The 19,195-nt window shown below is 44.4% G+C and overlaps 1 protein-coding gene across 6 annotated transcripts in view; it reads left to right on the forward strand.

Moving 5' to 3' along the window:
* Positions 1–19,195, forward strand: part of MAPRE1 (microtubule associated protein RP/EB family member 1) — a 35,052-nt gene continuing 15,857 nt past the window's right edge. For 4 of the 6 annotated variants that reach the window (XM_022592693.2, XM_022592694.2, XM_022592689.2 and 1 more), the window contains exons 1-4: positions 1–107; positions 5,052–5,175; positions 15,709–15,854; positions 17,561–17,768. In XM_022592693.2, the coding sequence (XP_022448401.1) occupies positions 5,055–5,175; positions 15,709–15,854; positions 17,561–17,768 (475 nt within the window). In that variant the 5' untranslated portion in view covers positions 1–107; positions 5,052–5,054. Of the gene's footprint in view, positions 108–3,652; positions 3,760–5,051; positions 5,176–15,708; positions 15,855–17,560; positions 17,769–19,195 lie in introns of all 6 variants that reach the window. The other 2 variants (XM_089896693.1, XM_089896694.1) reach the window with 2 other exon arrangements.

Raw genomic sequence — 19,195 nt, forward strand, 5'->3', positions numbered from 1 at the left:
GTGTGAGGTCATCGCGCGGGCGGGCGGGCGGGGTCAGGCGGTTTGAACGAGACGAAGACGGAACCGGAGCCGGGTACGGGCAGCGGACGCGGTCCAGCCGAGAGCCGGTGAGCCGGCTAGCGGGCACGGGGCGGCGGCCGGGGGCGTGCGGGCGGGCCTCGGGGCGGGTAGAGCGCCGGCGGGTTCTGCGAGCGGTGCTCGGGCCGCTCCCCTCAGCGGTGCCGTTCGGGCCGGGTGGGGGAAGGGCGGGGCCGTGACCCGGCGCGCGCGGGCCAGGCTGGGGGAAGCGCGCGGGCCAGGCTGGGGGGCGCGCGCTCTCCGCTCTGCCGGGGGGCGGGGCCTCGGGCCGGAAGTGGGGGCTGCTGCTCGGCGGCGTGGGGGCTTATGGGCTGCGGCCGAGGCGTGGAACCCGGACGGCGGAGGCAGGAGGTTCCGGGGTGGCTGTGCCGGGTAGGGGGCCTGTGTAGTTGAAGTGGGTCCTGCTGGGACCTCTGAGGACCCCCACTGTAGGAGACGGTGCTGCCTGATTAAGAGTTCGGGTTTTGGATTCATACCTGTATTGAATTCCCTGCTGTGCGATCTTGGGCAGGTGATTTAACCTCTCTGGGCCTCAGTTTTCTCATCCGTAAAACGGGGGACAAAGATACTACATGCAGAAAGCTCTCGTCGTGGTACATAGCAAAAAAGCAAAAAGCAGGCAAGCTCACTGGACTTCCTCCTTTCTTCATCGGTATTTGTTGAGCGTCCACTAGGTGCTAGGCACTGTGCTAAGCGCTGGCTATACACCCAGGAGCAGGAGGGCAAAGACTTGCTTTCTAGGAGTCTACATTTTGGTGGGAAGACAGGAAATGAGAAAATTAATACTTGGAAAAGATAATTTTATATGCTCACTGGGAAGATAATATAACAAGGTGACATGAACAGTGCTTTTTCAGTCCCTGCTTCACAGCTGACCTGGGGTGCTGCAGGGCAGAGCTTGGCCTCTCCTCCATTTTGGGAATGAGACTCCTGAGGCCCATTGAAGGAAGGTACACCAGCCCTGCCATCCACCTCTGTAATGGGGTGTCTCTAAGAGTAGTAATAATAGCTGTTTGCTAATTGGGCACTTGCTGTGTGCCAGGTGTTGTGTGGCATTATGTCATTTAATATTACACTGTCTCTAAGAGTTATTATCTTCAGTTTACAAATTAGGGGACTGAGGCTCTGAGAGATGATTTGCTTTATGGTGTCCAGCAAGTGGCTGAATCCACATCTGTGACTTTTTTTTTTTTTGCGGTACGCGGTCCTCTCACTGTTGTGGCCTCTCCCGTTGCAGAGCACAGGCTCCGGACGCGCAGGCTCAGCGGCCATGGCTCACGGGCCCAGCCGCTCCACGGCATGTGGGATCTTCCCGGACCGGGGCACGAACCCGTGTCCCCTGCATCGGCAGGCGGACTCTCAACCACTGCACCACCAGGGAGACCCGCCTGTGATTCTTGAGTCCAGGCCCTTAACCTCTGTATTATGCTGCCTCCCTGAGGATCAGATCTAGAGGGCATGTTTTATCCAGTGTGCCCTTTGCGGTGGTGTGTCAAAGTGTGTAGTGGTTTCTGGCACATAGGGAAGCTTAGGACACGCTGTGCTTTCACTCAGATTCTCATTTAATCCTCACCACCACCTTGTGAAGATATTGTTCATCTTTTACAGGTGAGCTCTTTGTGATCCGGAAAGGTGAAGTATTTAATTAGGGTCACATTGCTTTTTTTCTGGTGGCACCTTCCTCCCCCTCTTTCCATAGGGCTCAGTATGGTGCCTTGAAAGTAATAGGTGCTCATCAGCCATCAGTGAATCAAAGTGGGTTTGGGGGCCTGCTAGGAGACCTGCTGAAGGAGAAGAGATACCTGGAGAGGCAAGGGGGAGCTTTTTTCAAGGCACTTGAAACATGGATCAAGGAGCCTTTTAAGGCGGTGAGGTTTACGTGATGGTCATGGGGTCTTCCACTGAGGCCAAGCAGTGGGATCCTTGTAGAGGAGGAGTGAGCTGTCACGAGCTGTAGCTGAGGCTCTGAGAATTGGGCTCTGTTTTGACTGCCTGGAAGAGCCAATTAAGTAGTTGAGTTAGTGGATGTTTACTGCACATCTACAGGGTGCCTAACCCCATGCATTTAGTGGCTGCAGTTTGCAGAGCACATGGGGCCAGGTATTAATGTACTGCTAATGAAAGAGTTTTGAGTTATATGATGATGAAAGGCCATTCATGTTTTCTGAGGTGGGGTGTGGTTAGGAGACACACGTGGCTTAACCAGCTGCTTACACTTTATGGCAGCACGACACACACATCACCCGATGTACGTATATATGAGTGTCGCCAAAATAGATTACAAGTGCTCAGCCTGGGACCGTGGTGGTTTTTGTTGGATGTGTCTCACCTTGGTACCTGATAATAGCATTTTGCGCACAGTATGCATTTCATTTACTCATTCATTTGGGGATTTTAAACAGAGGAGACACTTGGTCAGATTTTTGATTCAGAAGATTCTCCCTGGCTGCTGTGTAAAAACAGTTTGAGTTAGAGACTAATTTGATGGCTGTTGTGGTGGATGGAGATGAGAGATGGTGGTGGCAAGTCTCAGGCACTGTTTTTGGTGCTGGAGATAGGAGGATGAGTGAGACAAGGTCCCTCCCCGCCCTGGCGCTTGTTTGTTTAATACGAAATAATTTTTTGTGCATTATCTCATTTAAACCTCACCTCACCCTTTTCAGATAGGTAGCATTAACTCACAAGATAACTGAGGTGTATTGAAGTTAAGTAACTTGCCCAAGGTTATACAACTAATGAGTGACAGCCTCACGTTCAAACCCAGGCTTCAGATACTCAGCTCTTGGTATGGAGCAAATTGCCTACTGGTCCAGATCTCATCTGGGAATGATTCAGAAATGAAGAGGTAATGACAGTTGCAGAGGTTTGAATGAAGTGCTGTGGGATTAATTTCCCAGTGGAGTTAGGAACTAAATTGTATTGGCTCCTTGTATAACATGGTTTTCTCATTTGAGTTTAAGTAATACTGTTGATAGTTTGCTTTCTGAAAAGAGTTTACACAGACACATTTTTCTCTCTCCTGCCAGCCTGAAAACAGGTAGCATTTACTGAGCCCGTTGTGTGCAAGTCAGTGTGCTGAGTGCTGCGGGGAATGGGGGAATGTGGGATGTGAGGGCACAGACCTGCCAAGTCATTTATCTCTCTAGACCGCAGTCACCTCTGTTCATAAAAAGGGGATTGGATGGGAGATCTTCATCTTCTGGCTCTCACATTCTGTAGCTGTGTGACTCGTGAGGCGTGCAGGAGACACGTGGGAAGTCTAGCTAGTCGCTAGGTGAAGGAATGAAGTGCCACAAGAGAGCATGGCGACCCATGGTGGTTCCAAATTTGCTCTGAGTTTTTTTCCTCCTGTTGGTCATATTGATGTCACATGAAACGAGGAAAATTTAAATGTCAAGATCATCTTGAAATTTAATATTTTATAGTCATGTGTCCTTATGGTAATTGCCCAGGGATTTCATTTAGATCTGGATACACCTCCCCTTATCTCATATTGCTTGAGTCTTCCCTTCCCACTGTCTGTTCTCCACCAGCTGTCAGGGTGATCTTTTTCTTTTCTTTTTTTCTTTTTTAGCCACACTGTGCCAGCGGGATCTTAGTTCCCCGACCAGGGATCGAACCCGTGCCCCTGGCAGTGGAAGCGTGGCATCATAACCACTGGTCTGCCAGGGAAGTCCCAGGGTAATTTTTTCAAACTTAAACGAGAGTGTGATTCTACCCCACTTAAATCCCCACAATGGATTCCTTAACAGTTAAAGAATAAAATCTAAACTCCTCAGCACAGCCTGCAGTCCTAACAGGATCTGGCTTCTTCACTTCTTTTCCCACTTCTGTTCCTGCTATCCCTCTGCTCACTGGCCTGTAGGCACCCTTCTTCCACATCTTCGCGGGGCTGCCTCCTTCTGATTCTTAAGCTCAAACATCAACTCCGAGAGGCTTTCCCTGACCGCATTCCCCTCCACCCTCATTACGTAAATGGTTGCCTGAAATGACATTTGTGTATGTGGTCAGTGTCAGACTTATACTAGAAAGTGAGCTTCCTGTGGACAGGCAACTTGTCTTTCCTGCATATCTGTTTCCCCTAGAACAGTGCTTGGTAAACATTTTCAGTTAATGTGTTTCTCTGTGCTTGTTGTTTTGAATTGGAAAGCCTGGCGGAAAGGTGAGGGGCAGATTTTCTAGGGGAGGGGAAAGAATGTGGATGATGGGGCCGGGCAGACTTGGCTGCCAATTCCTAGGGCTTCTGTGCTGCACCTCTTTCCTTACCTGTAAAATGAGGAGAATAAAGTGAGCCTTGCAGTGAGTTGTTGGGTTAAGTGACAAGTGTCTGCTAAGCTCCTGGTGCTTAGTAGGCCCTCAGATGCCCTGTCTTCAGGAGGCCCAGCAGAGAATTGGTACTAAGGTCTTTTCACTGCGAGGTCATTGCCAACACCTTGTAGTACTTAGGTTATTGAAAAGGTTATTTACTTTTTTGATTATAAAAGTGGACATAGTCTTTAAAGAAAATTTGGAAAACTTTATAGTGGAAACTAAAGAGAAATTAATACAAAAATTAATCTGAAGAAAACTGGTGTAAACATTTTGATATGTTAGTGGATAAACTTGGATTGACGTTTTCTAAGCAGAGAACATTTTTGCTTGTGCATCAGCCTCCCTCCATAAAACAATCATTCCTTTACTTAGTGTCTTTTGTAGCTTAAAATTTTATGCCAATCCCATTAAATTTTATGCCAATCACGTTAAAACGGGGCCTGAATTTTAGGCTGGCTGATGTATTTCATTTCAGGTCATGTTTATTCATGGAATCCAGGCTTGTGGCTGGAATCCTAGTGTCTCTGGTTTGGCCTGTTGGGGAAGAAGGTGAGGCTTATAAATTGAGTGTCCCCACAGGTCTGCTCTGGTGACTCCAGGAAATGCTTGCTCCTTCTTGCTGCCCAATAACACGAGCCCTTCTCTTTTCCTCACATGTGTAGAAGATGGCAGTGAATGTGTACTCAACGTCGGTCACCAGTGATAACCTCAGTCGACATGACATGCTGGCCTGGATCAATGAGTCTCTGCAGTTGAATCTGACAAAGATTGAACAGTTGTGCTCAGGTAAGAGAAATCAGTAGGCCCCTTTTCCAGGAAAGTCTGCGGGTCCTTCAGGGATGCACAGGCCCGTATCTGATTGCAGAAGGTGCAGGTTCAGGTTCTGTGTTGGGGCTGCCCGGTTTCTTTCAGCTCTGCCCTGATTCCACTTCTGAGAGGAACTGTGCTTAAAAAGAGCATGCTCTGTTCTGGCCTGTGTGTCCACTGTCTCCTGCTGTAGAGGCTCCATTCTGAGGCCTGCAGCTTAGTCCCAGCTTCTCCATCTGCACTGTTGTGCATCCAAATTTGAAGTGACTTATTTAAGGACAATAATTACAATTGTTCTACTTCTATATTAGTTTATCAGTGGTGTTTCTTTTATTTTTTATTTATTATTTATTTTTGGTTGCATTGGGTCTTTGTTGCTGCGTGTGGGCTTTTCTCTAGTTGTGGCGAGTGGGTGCTACTCTTCGTTGTGGTGCGTGGGCTTCTCATTGCAGTGGCTTCTGTTGTTGCGGAGCACGGGGTCTAGGCGTGCAGGCTTCAGTAATTGTGGCACGTGGGCTCAGTAGTTGTGGCTCACGGGCTCTAGAGCACAGGCTCAGTAGTTGTGGTGCACGGGCTTAGTTGCTCCACTGCATGTGGGATCTTCCCGGACCAGGGCTCGAACCCATGTCCCCTGCATTGGCAGGCAGGTTCTTAACCACTGTGCCACCAGGGAAGCCCTCAGTGGCGTTTCTTATTCCCAAGTAGCACAAGCCCAAACTCAGGCAAGTTTGCCATTTCAGCCACAACTTTATTGACCTACTGTTTACTAAGAATCTGGCAGAGAGGTAATGATTTAAAACAAGAACAAAAACATGTTCTGTTTCTGTCTATACTAATTGTATAACCTTTAGAAAACTAGAGAGAAGAAAATAAAAAATGCCGGTGGTTTCATTTTGAGAAAGCCACTGTTTGGGTGTTTTCTGTGCACATATATATTTGTATATATTCCAGCTTTTTTTCACTTAACATTAAATTGTGGATATTTTCTAGTGTTTTTCACTGTCTTGGAAATAATTACGTTTAATGGCTGTATACTATTTCTTTCTGTAGATATGGTGGAGTTGTTTAATATCTTCCCAATTTTTGGACATTTAGGTTATTTCCAACTTTTCTTTCTTTTTTCTTTTTTTAAAAAATAAATATTTATTTAGTTTTGGCTGAGTTGGGTCTTAGTTGCAGCACGCAGCATTTTTTTTTTATTAAGTTTTGTGAACTTTCAGATGATTGTAGAAGTGTACAGGCATACCTCGTTTTTTTGTTGTTTCTGTTTTGTTTTTAAATTTATTTACATTTATTTATTTAGCTGCGTCGAGTCTTAGTTGCAGCACGTGGGCTCTTTGCGACACACAGGCTTCTCTAGTTGCGGTGTGGGATCAGTAGTTGCGGCGCATGGGCTTAGTTGCCCAGTGGCATGTGGGATCTTAGTTCCCTGACCAGGGATCGAACCCGTGTCCCCTGCATTGGAAGGTGGATTCTTTTTGGTTTTTTTGGCTGCGTTGGGTCTTCATTGCTGCATGTGGGCTTTCCCTAGTTGCGTCTAGCCGGTGCTACTCTTTGTTGTGGTGCGCGGGCTTCTTATTGTGGTGGCTTCTCTTGTTGCAGAGCACAGGCTCTAGGCGCGCGGGCTTCAGTAGTTGTGGCATGCGGTCTCAGTAGTTGTGGCACATGGGCTTAGTTGCTCTGCAGCATGTGAGATCTTCCTGGACCAGGGCTTGAACCCGTGTCATTGGCAGGTGGATTCTTTTTTCTCTCTTACATAAGTTGTTTTTTTTTTGTTGATTTTTTTTTGCGGTACGTGGGCCTCTCACTGTTGTGGCCTCTCCTGTTGCGGAGCACAGGCTCCGGACACGCAGGCTCAGCGGCCATGGCTCACGGGCCTAGCCGCTCTGTGACATGTGGGATCTTCCTGGACCGGAGCACGAACCCGTGTCCCCCGCATCGGCAGGCGGACTCTCAACCACTGTGCCACCAGGGAAGCCCTGGCAGGTGGATTCTTAACCACTACGCCACCAGAGAAGTCCCTGGAAGGCGGATTCTTAACTACTGGACCACCGGGGAAGTGCCCAGGGATCTTTAGTTGTGGCATGCGAACTCTTAGTTAGTTGTGGCATGTGGGATTTCGTTCCCTGACCAGGGCTCGAACCTGGGACCCCTGCATTGGGAGCGTGGAGTCTTAGCCACTGGACCACCAGGGAAATCCCTCCCCTGTGAGATTTAATCTCAGTTTTATCGATAGTCAGAGAGGCTAGATGTGAAGTTGTACAGTGAGACAGGGTTGCCCAGGAGCCATGCTTATTAAACATCAGTTGCTCTGTTAGTCTTAGGCACTGGCTGTTAGTCTTAGATCCGTGCTGCTTTCCCCCTGCTTTCTGTTAATTTCCTCAGTTTCACTGCCACATCCCCATTTGTTGGAGGCTTTTAAAGCACTTGTTTGCCTGGTGATTAATGGGGGGGATGAGGTCATCTTAGTTTTCTTTGGAGCCAGCTTTTTCACCAGCAGTTTCTCCCTAAAAATTACTTCTTTCTATTATAAATATACTCCAAGATGTATTTCACTTAGTTAATTCAAAAATGAGATCTCTTTTCACATGTAGATAAGTTGTATATGTGCTGATCTGGCTCCAGATTTGTCTCATTCAGACAGGGAGCTGTCATGAGTAGTCAGGACTTGGCATGAAGAGACTTCAGTCTGCACTGAGCCATGTGACTTTGGACGAGCCCCATAACTTTAAAAAAAAAATTATTTTATTCTTACTTATTTATTTTTATTTCTTGGCTGCTCCGTGCAGCATGTGGGATCTTAATTCCCCAACCAGAGATTAAACCCACACCCCCTGCATTGGAAGCACGGAGTCTTAACCACTGGACCACCAGGGAAGTCCCAAGTCCCATAATGTTCTGGTTCCTCATCTATAAACTGGGGTAGTAGGATCTGGTTCACCTTTTGCACTGTTGTGAGGCTCACCTGTAAAAATAGCTCTCAGATACTGATTCTGCACCAGACCCTTGAGGTGAACCTAGATCTCTCAAGGGGCAGGACACATTCTCGTTTTACACAGGAGGAGACTGCACGGGGCACAGCTTAGACGTTATAGAGCCTGATTTTGAACCCAGGATCTTTCTGACCACACAGCCTATACTCTTTCTGCTGTATACATGCTGTGTCTTTTAAAAGAAGCATTTGGAGGAGAGTTGAACAAATGTAAATTACATATTATCAATTATAGTGATATTGTCTCATTAAAAATCTGAAGAGTTTCAACTTTGCCTGCTGCCTGCCATTTTTCTTATCCTAGATAAAGGGCTTTTCCCCAGTAGAACGTGCAGAATACTTCTTTTTTTTTCTTTGAAAATTTATTTATTTATTTATTTTTGGCTGCGTCGGGTCTTCGTTGCTGCGCTCAGCCTTTCTTGTTGCAGCGAGTGGGAGCTACTCTTCATTGCGTTGAGTGGGCTTCTCATTGTAGTGGCTTCTCTTGTTGTGGAGCACGGGCTCTAGGCTTGCGGGCTTCAGTAGTTGTGGCACGTGGGCTCAGTAGTTGTGGCTCATGGGCTGTAGAGCACAGGCTCAGTAGTTGTGGTGCACGGGCTTAGTTGCTCTGTGGCATGTGGGTTCTTCTCAGACCAGGGCTCGAACCCGTGTCCCCTGCGTTGGCAGGTGGATTCTTAACCAGCAGGGAAGTCCCAGTGCAGAATAATTATGCACGTGATTTATAAACAAACTTCTGTTCACAGCTAGTTCACCTCTTGAGAGCCATGTGGGACTTTTCTCAGAGTATGTAGAAGGTTGTGTTGTGTTTCACATTGACGTTTAGGAAATGGGGTCTCAGCTTCCAGTATGAGACCAAACAGGATGAGCCGCAGACACCGTGTCCTTGAAAAAGGTCTGCTGCCTGAGGATTGGAGTCAGAGAGGAAGTGAGGCTCCTCAGATTCTCGTGTTTACTGAGGCCCGAGGAGAATCCGAGTGACGTTTAACACTGGAGCCTGGTCCCTCCTGATCTTACCTCTGATGAGCAGGGGGTCATGCAGATCAGAATTCTCTACCAAGCCCAAGCTTTGAAAGGTAGGAATAGGTTTTTCCCTTGAGAGGGCAAAGCTCTGAGGTCGTACACTATTCATGTGCTGGCTGCCTGTGAAACGGCTGAGTTTTATCAGCATTGTGGGCTCCCTGCCTCCAACAGTGAAGTGAGCCATTGCTTAGCTCTTGTAGTGAGATAAGGTGAGGATGACTTTCAGTGATAGAGTGGCCGCTTGTTTCAGGATTCATTACATTCCGTAGTCTCTCTGTTTTGGAGAGTTAGTCAAGTATTTTGAAAAGATAGTCATCAAGGAAAAAACCCTGATCACAGAGAAAGATTCTGATGGGATCGCTTGTGTCAGAAGGGGGATGCTGAAAAAAAAAAGGAGTTCCCTGGTGGCCTAGTGGTTAAGATTCTAGGCTTTCACTGCCGTGGCCTGGGTTCAATCCCTGGTTGGGGAGCTGAGATCCTGCAAGCCAGGCAGTGTGGCCCCAAAGAAGGGGTGGGGGTGGGGGTGCCATTTGCTTTCCATTCCTCTCTTCCTTCGATTCCAGTCCACGATCAGGCCCCTCTGCGCTTTTCCAAGGGCCCAGCATGGTGCTCTGAACATGTCAGGTGGCCCTCACTGAATGTTCTCAGATCCCCCTTCCTTGCCTTCTCCCCTCCATCCTGGCCTCCTTCACAGTTCTGTGCTGTACAGAGTAGAAGAGGTGTTTGGATGCTCCCAGGCAAAAGCTAGGTTTCCTTTTTTCTTAGCTCATTGTGGGGCCCTGCCAGCCCTCAAGCTGATGTAAAATAGCTTGTCAGTCTTGCCCCCAGAGCTGCTCTGAGAGTGAGGCCAAGAGCCTGACCAGGCCTCACCCATTTTGTTTTCTCCTCGAGTTGGCCCCCTTTTCCAGACACTCCATTTTGGGCCATAATTCCACCATTCTTCTAGTGTCGCAGGCCTGAGAATCATCTTTTTAGGCTAAGTCACAAAATTCTCTGTGTCTTCTGCAGGGTCTTTTGCTGTAACCCCTTCTCAGTTTGCAGGCTGCTGCCATAGTGGCCTCCTAACAGGGCCCTACGTTCCCTGCAGGCTCCCCTCCCCCACTCTTTTACTGTATCAGATAGCCTGCAGCCTTTCAAAGAGACCATTTTTTATTGTCACTTCTCTGCTCAAGGAAGTACCTCTTTGAATTATTTTGCCTAATTCTTCAGGTACTTCTTGGTGTTAATTAAAGCAAGAGACAAGAAACTTATTTCCTTCTGATTATAAGTAATTAGGTCTTCTTCATAGAAACATTAAGAAGAAAACCATAATCTGCTGTATTGTCACAAGTGATAGTTATTGTTATCTTTTAGCTGTATTTTTTTCCCCTAATTATGGTTTAATTTATTGAACTCTTACTATAGGCCAGGCACTTTCTAAAGTGCTTTACCTATATAACCTCGGTGTGGGGGGGTGGGGGGGAGGTAAGGACTGTCATCACCATTTTATAGATAGAGAAACTGAGACAGAGAAGTTAAACAGCTTGCCCAAGGTTACTCATTTTAGCTGTACGTTCAGTATTTTCTATAATTTTAAAACATAATTGACATACTTTTTGAATAACTGAAAGTCTCAAATGGTTTAAAATTCAAAAGGAACAAAAACAGCAAAAAGTCTCCTGTGAAAAGTAAGCCCATCTACTAGCCACCCAGTTCCCCAACCCTGAAGTAACCAGTGTTATCAGCTGGGTGGCCTCTAGAGAGAGTGTATACAAGCAGAAACATCCATCTGTCTGTGTTTTGTGTGTGTGTTCTCTTCTCCCCTTTTACACAAGTGGTAGTGTTTAATTGCACTGAACACCCTGGAGAGTGTTCCATGTCCATGTAGCAGGTGCCACTTTCCTTTCTTTTATGGCTGTGTAGTGCCATAATTTCCTTGGATCAGTCCCCTATTAATGGACATTTAGTTTGTTTCCAGTCTATTGCTATTACAGACTGTTGCAGTAAGTAACAAATACAAGCACACAATGTTGTACGGTTTTGTTTCTTGCTTTTAAAATTAAAATAGGATTATGTTTCGCTTGTTAAGATGTCTCGAGGCCGACTTTTTTTTTTTTTTTTTTTTTTTTTTTTTTGCTGTACGCGGGCCTCTCACTGCTGTGGCCTCTCCTGTTGCGGAGCACAGGCTCCGGACACGCAGGCTCAGTGTCCATGGCTCACGGGCCCAGCCGCTCCGCGGCATGTGGGATCCTCCCGGACCGGGGCACGAACCCGCGTCCCCTGCAGCGGCAGGCAGACTCCCAACCACTGCGCCACCAGAGAAGCCTGAGGTCGACTTTTAATGTCTGCATTAATGACTCCTCACAGCCTTCTATTTCCAAATTTTATTCATCCTTTAAGATGACTTAAGCCTCACCTACTTCCAAAAGCCTGAACACTTTTACATTTAATAGTGTTTCCTTTGTGTAAAACTTTGAGGACTCCTAATCTAGAGTTTTCTGATAGGAAGGCATTTATCCTTTTTTTTTTTTGTTTGGCCGTGACGGAGCATGTGGGATCTTAATTCCCCGACCAGGGATCGAACCCATGCCCCCTGCACTGGAAGTGCAGAGTCCTAACCTCTGGACCGCCAGGGAAGTCCTGAAAGGCATCTATCCTGTGTAGAATATTGACTTCAGCTTTCATCTAATTCTCCAAGGAACCCTTGACCCAAAAGGGTTGAGAGCCAGTGCACTTGAGATATTGCAAGCTTTTGGAGAAGGGGCTGCATTGTGCCCTTGTGTGATCTGTGCTTGTAGCACAGATCCTGGCAGAATGGGGCTGCAGTCAGCGGAGACTTGGTGGTTGGTGCCATGACACAGCTGGTCCAACCCGAAGTCTGTCTGCATTTTCCAGCCACAGATTTTACATAGACCTGTTCTCCTGCCCCAGATCATTGGGACAGCAGCCATGTAAGAGGGGTCCTCTTCTTTTTTTTTTTTTTTTTTTTTCAATTTATTTATTTTTGGCTGCATTGGGTCGTTGTTGCTGTATGTGGGCTTTCTCTAGTTGTGGCGAGCGGGGGCTACTTTTCGTTGAGGTGGATGAGCTTCTCATTGCGGTGGCTTCTCTTATTGCGGAACACAGGCTCTAGGCATGCACGCTTCAGTAGTTGTGGCATGCGGGCTTCAGTAGTTGTGGCTCGCGGGCTCCAGAGCATAGGCTCAGTAGTTGTGGTGCACGGGCTTAGTTGCTCCGAGGCATGTGGGATCTTCCCAGACCAGGGATTGAACCCACGTCCCCTGCATTGGCAGGTGGATTCCCAAGCACTGCACCACCAAGGAAGACCTGAGGGGTCCCCTTCTTACCCTGCTTATGTTGCCAGCCTTTGTTATTAAGGCAGAGACTGGAAGGAAAGCCCCTTTTAACCTCTTCTGAAACAAGCTGAGACATCTACAGGCCAGGAGTTTTGAGCCCTTTTGTAGAAAAGCAGCTGACAGACTTCTTTGTAAAAAACATTTACCTTCTTTTTTTGTGTTTGATTATAAAATAATATTCATTGTAGTACATAATTAATATTTTAAAAATAGAATGTATTCAGTACCAGTCCCCAGAGATGGCCACTGTTCAATCATTTTTGATGTAAAAAACAATAACTTTGTATGGTTTAATCTAATACATTGTGTTTTCTTTCTATTTTATAATATTTAATTTATTTATTTTTGGCTGCATCAGGTCTTAGTTGTGGCATGTGGAATCTTCGTTGAGACATGCGGCATCTTTCCTTGCATTGCGTGGGCGTCTCTCTAGTTGTGGCATGTGGGTTTTCTCTCTCTAGTTGTGGCACGCGGGCTCTCTCATTGAGGCACGCAAGCTTAGTAGTTGTGGCTAATGGGCTTAGTTGCCCCATGGCATGTGGGATCTTAGTTCCCTGAGCAGGGATTGAACCCACGTCCCCTGCATTGGAAGGTGGATTCTTTACCATTGGACCACCAGGGAAGTCTCCACATTGTGTTTTCTTCTAGTCTTTTTTTTTCTATGCATATATATTAAGATGGATCTTTTTACATATATGAAGACATTTTATAGATATGTTTTTGTATCTTGCTTTTTCTTGTAATATTAAATCTTGAGCTTTTCCCCCCACAATTAAAAAAAATGTGCTTTGAATGCTTGCATAATATTCTCTTAGGTGATGGTGTGCAAATTATGTAATTGATTACTCCTATTTTTGGACATATAGTTTGCTTCCATTTTTTACTCTTGTAAATAAAGTTACACAAGTTTCATGTGTAAATCTTTGCTGTATTTTTTAAAAATTGGTATTACTTTATTAAATTCACTTTTTTTTTTTTTTTTTTTTTTTGCTGCACTGGTGGCTTGTGAGATCTTAGTTCCCTGACCAGAGATTGAACCCAGGCCCTCGGCAGTGAAAGTGCAGAGTCCTAACCACTGGACAGCCAGGCTATAATTTCTTAAAAAATCATTTCCTTAGGTTGGCTCCCCATGTGTTTATCAGCTGTTTACATTTTTTTGTGTGAATTGTCCAGTTGATTTGTCTATTTTTAGTGGGGTCTCAGTGTTTTTCTTTGTTAAATCTTTTTCAGTCAGAGTGTAGCAGCATGGTATACCTCTTTCTTCCTTGATTCAGGAAATGCTTCTTTATTCCAGGGTAGGGTGTTCTAATATGGTGTATAATGACATGGAAAAGAGCAATGGACCGGAAGTCAGGATACCTGGGGTCTGGTTCTAAGCTTGGTCTCTTGCCTCTGTAGTCTTTGGCCACAGTTTTTGGTCCTCAGTTTTTACATTTATAATGGCTATAAGGATTCTTCTATCACTAAAATAAAAACAACATTCTTCAAGCAGGTTTTTTCTGAGAAGCAGATGACTGCCGTTTTGAATGGAAAGTCCCACGAAGGGCCTGAGAATTTAGTAAATGCACATTATTTTGCTGGTTCAGAAAGAATATCTTTAATGTGTAAAGCAGTGCTGTGGGTGTAGATGCTTAATAGATTATCTTCTGTGTGTGTGTGTTTTAAGTTGATTTGTATGCATCAGGATCCAAACCAGATCTGTACATTGCAATTGGTAAATTATGACTTTTAAATCTCCTTTATTTTATTTATTTATTTTTTTAAAATTTATTTATTTACTTTACTTATTCATTTTTGGCTGCGTAGAGTCTTCGTTGCTCTGAGCAGGCTTTAGCTAGTTGCGGCTAGCTGGGGCTACTCTTCGTTGCGGTGCGCGGGCTTCTCACTGCGGTGGCTTCTCTTGTTGCGGAGCACGGGCTCTAGGTGCGCGGGCTTCAGTAGTTGTGGTGCCTGGGCTTCAGTAATTGTGGCTCGTGGGCTCTAGAGTGCAGGCTCAGTAGTTGTGGCGCATGGGCTTAGTTGCTCTTGTGGCATGTGGGATCTTTCCGGACCAGGGATCGAACCCGTGTCCCCTGCATTGGCAGGCGGACTCCCAACCACTGCGCCACCAGGGAAGCCCAGTGCCTCCATTTTAAGAAGCATAAATATTGCTAATTCATTGCCTGGTACATAATTCCCACAGTATATTTCTGTTGGATGAGTAAATAGCCACCTCAAGAATCAGGCTTTCACTTTCTGGTGCTCCTTTCTACTAAGCATGTCACTCTGGTCATTGAAATGCTTCTGCTTTCTTTGTATCTTTCCAAAAATAATGATAATGGCACTGTTTATGCCAGATCTGGCAGGGAACCAATTTGGCCTGATGTAAAATAAGTTGAATATGCATATTAAGGCGGCCTCGTTCTGCAGAACACCTATTGCTTAGTCGCTGGATTTCTTGCCTCCTTTCCTGAAAGGGCAGTAAGTGCACATGAAGCCTGCCCTGTATTAGGAGAGTGTATTTTGGTAGGCATTAGAGAAGTAACATTCCTGGAAATATTAAGTGCCAGGAAAACACTTCTGGGGGTGGTGATGGATAAAAATGGGCAAGTGGATGAAGGAGTGAAATTGGGGAGCAAATGAGATGAAATATATGCAATAATTTCTTATAGTGGCCTTTAAAATTGAAAAAATTTAAATGGAGGAACACAAAAATGCCTTCAACTTTGTTTATAAAATAATAGGTAAGTTTATTTAGAGATGTAAAAAGCTCAGGGAGGCAAACATCTTAGAAAAAACTTTTTTTTTAAACCTGTGTCAGAGGATGGATCTTTGAAATACAGGGGAAATCCCTCCTCCCGCTGACATTCATTTTTCTTTGTAGTTGTCATTTTATTGTCATGCTGGTTTTCTTATAAAGAATAGTTTTAAAATTTCATGGGAACATTCCTCTTTTCATCATGGGGTTCCAGGTTGCAAGTGTGTTGTAGAACTTACCAGCTAAAACCACAGTCCTATTACCAATTTCGAAGTCAAGTGGTAATGAAGCTTTGGGGTTTTGTAGGTCCACTTCACAACTTTTAAAATTTAGTGGGTTAAGCAGGTTTGGGTAAATTTTCACTCCGCTGCTTTAATAGCTACTGCATTTAATGACCTAGTGTGTATTTTCTTCTGTTACTCATTCAGGGGCTGCCTATTGTCAGTTTATGGACATGCTGTTCCCTGGCTCCATTGCCTTGAAGAAAGTGAAATTCCAAGCTAAGCTAGAACACGAATACATCCAGAACTTCAAAATACTACAAGCAGGTTTTAAGAGGATGGGTGTTGACAAAGTAAGTAAACTTTATTCTTTCATTTAGGGTGTTTCTTAACTAGTGGTAATTACTAAGGATACAGATTCTGGGCCATGACTTTGGACATTTTTGTTTTTCTTTTCCCAGTTTATATGGTTATCTTTTCTCCAGTTAACAGAATTTACTGGGAGCAAAGTTTCCCTCTGCTCTCCTACCCCCGGTTCCCTTACGGTCTTCTTTCTTCATTATGAAGTTGGTAACTGTCTGAAAAATCAATCTGTAAATCTCTACCCATGATTTTTTAAAAAAATTTTATTACTGTTTAATCTCTATTAGTCTGAGGTCTAACTCGTTTAATCTCTGAATTTACTTCTGTAAAGCATACCATATGGTAGAATAAGTAGCTCTAATAGAGAAGATTCTAGAAGTACTTGATTTTTATAGTAAAGTACAAAGAAGATGGCTGGCAGGTGCTGGAATGTTCCCTTTTGCTCCCAAGGTTATTTGAAGCTACCAGAAACACAGACCACCAGGCTTCATTAGGGTAAATAGCTTTGTTTTAGTAGATAACAGATTATTGCAAAATTAAGTAGTTTCCCCCCATTAGAAGGGCTTATCCTTTAAGCCATTTGGGGGGGGGCATTTTTTTTAGTAAAGCTTGTAATCGTCCCCTGATTATCTTACTGCTGTATCTGGTTTTTATTTACTTTGAAATCAGTCTTATTTTTATTTTAGTTTTGTCTCTGTACAATATATAAAATACACATTTGTGTTGGAAGAATATCATTTAGTTATCAGGCATAGTTTAAACTAGGTGTAGCTTATTATATGCAGTAATTTTTCTTTTTATGGAATTTATTTTTTTGAATAAGGAAAATTTTTGAAGTATATAAGTTAGAATAGTGCAGTGATCTCCCATGTACCTCAGTGATTATCAACTCAGGGCCAATTTTGTTTCATGTATACCTCTACCCCTCCCCCTGTACTCGTGGATTATTTTGAAGTGAGTTACAGACATAACATTTTATTTGTAAATGTTTCAGTATCACACAGAGAAATTTTTAAAAAATTATTTGCTCAGATGGGTGGATATAGTTCAGATTGTAACTGGAATCCTTGAAGAGTTAAAAGATAATTAAGCTCTGGCCAGCAGTCCCACCATTTGAAGTAATACCTGATAACACAGTATTCTTGTACAATAAAAAACTTACAGGTCCTTTGAAGTATGTTTAATAGGACTGGAATTACTTGAAAAACATACCATTTTGTAGAAGTCTATCCCAGGACTGATTCCGTACGTTGACCTATTTTTAAGACAGAATTTTTTTTAGCACAGTTCATCGTGGATGCCTGTGGTTAGTTTGTGCTCTGGATTTCATACCTTGTGACAGGCACCGTGGCCGTGCAAGTTCCATGGGAGCTTTACTCTTTACAGTGGAATGACATATCTTAGGATGTGCTTGGATGTGTATATGTGACTTAATGTATGATACTTGTTTCTTTTGCATTTCTGATTTCTTTTGATGGACTTGGAGGGGGACTGGCTGTTGTTAAGTTCTCTGTGGAAGGCAAATTGAATGAAACTTGCTCTACAAACTTCCAGGGGCTTACTTAGCACTTAGTTCTTGCCTCTAAAATATTTTTTTCTCCTTTGGCAGAGCTTTATACTGATTTGATGGACATGTTTGATGCTCAACAGAAGCTTCTTCTTGCTTTGGGCTAAATAGTCTTTTGTTTCTCTGCAGATAATTCCTGTGGACAAATTAGTAAAAGGAAAGTTTCAGGACAATTTTGAATTCGTTCAGTGGTTCAAGAAGTTTTTTGATGCAAACTATGATGGGAAAGACTATGACCCTGTAGCTGCCAGACAAGGTCAAGAAACTGCAGTGGCCCCCTCCCTTGTTGCTCCAGCTCTGAACAAACCGAAGAAACCTCTCAGCTCTAGCAGTGCAGGTAAAACAAACGAACAAACAAACCAAAAAAACCCCAAAACCCCCCACACAAAAAATACCATTTCCAAATACATTCATTCTTATAGTATTCAGTCAGAAGGGTTTGGGTAGCCGTAGGCTTAGGGAGCTTAAAGAGCATAAGCCCAGCCACATGGCCGAGGCATGGATTGTGGCATCAGGGCCCTGTGTTTGTTCTTAGATCTCTGGAGTCCTGTGTAATCACTTCACCTCTACCCTGCTGTTTCCTCCTCTGTAAAAGGGGAATTTCAGTACTTGCCCCTAGAGGGCTGTTCTTGAGGCCTGAATGAGTTACTGTATCGATTTGGCCAACACATTGTAGTTGGAATAGACGTCCCTCAGGTTAGCTCACGTAAAAGAGAGTTAGTTTGAACACAAGGGCATTTCATCTTAGAGCCCTCAGATGGGAAGTTGCAACCATACCTGAACTCCCAGGAACTGAAGGAGCTTTCTAGGTCTCTTGGGGACTGCTCTTGGCTCTGTGTCATTGTTCTGTCTGCAGACCAGCTTCCTGTGCTTACTCACGGCTTCCCTGCCATCCCTAGAGTGCTAAGTTCTGTGCTGCCAGCAGAATCTAGGAGTCAGGGGGAGGCTGTTTTTAGACACTTTCTTTCAAAGTCTTGTCCTGGTAGGTTTCCCCAAATTGTTTGCAGTAGTACACTCACAGAACATATGCTTTGGGGCAGGGTGGATGTCCTGCAGGTGCTAACTCCTCCTCAGAAGGTGGCAAGAACGTTAGTTAAAGTCGTGTAGTGCCTTGAGAGGGGCTGATCCATCTGGTAGGTAGAGAGGGACATTGAGTACTTAGTAATTTTGATAGCTTTATTGAGCTCTGATTCACTTACCGTACAATTCACCCATTTAAAGTATACAATTGGATGGTTTTTAGTGCATTCATAGGTGTGTTCTACTATTGCCGTAATCAGTTTTAGAACATTTTCATTACCCCCCAGGAGAAACCTCATGTGTGCTTAATAGCAGCCACTTCCCATTTTCCCCCAACTCTCCTCGCTCCCTGCCAGTCCTAGGCAACTACTAATCCACTCTCTGTCTATGGATTTACTTATTCTGAACATTTCTGAGTGGGATTATAGAATACATAGTCTTTTGTGTCTGGCTTCTTTCATTTAGCATAATGTTTTCAAGGTTCATCCGTATTGTATCATATATCAGTACTCCATTCCTTTTTATGGCTAAATAACATTCTATTGTATGGTTGTAGCACATTTTATTTATTCATCAGTTGATGGTGATTTGAGTTCTTTTCAGTTTTTAGCTTTTACGAACAATGCTGCTATGACCATTCATATATCATATACAAGTTTCTGTGTGGGCGTATGTTTTCTCTTGGGGTATATATCCAAGAGTATATACTCTTTTTTTAAAAAAAATTTTTTTAACGTCTTTATT

This window comes from Delphinapterus leucas, chromosome 15 (assembly GCF_059928025.1).
Source record: "Delphinapterus leucas isolate spDelLeu-1000000601 "Yukka" chromosome 15, BTC_Dleu_Yukka2, whole genome shotgun sequence".
Lineage (NCBI taxonomy): Eukaryota > Metazoa > Chordata > Mammalia > Artiodactyla > Monodontidae > Delphinapterus > Delphinapterus leucas.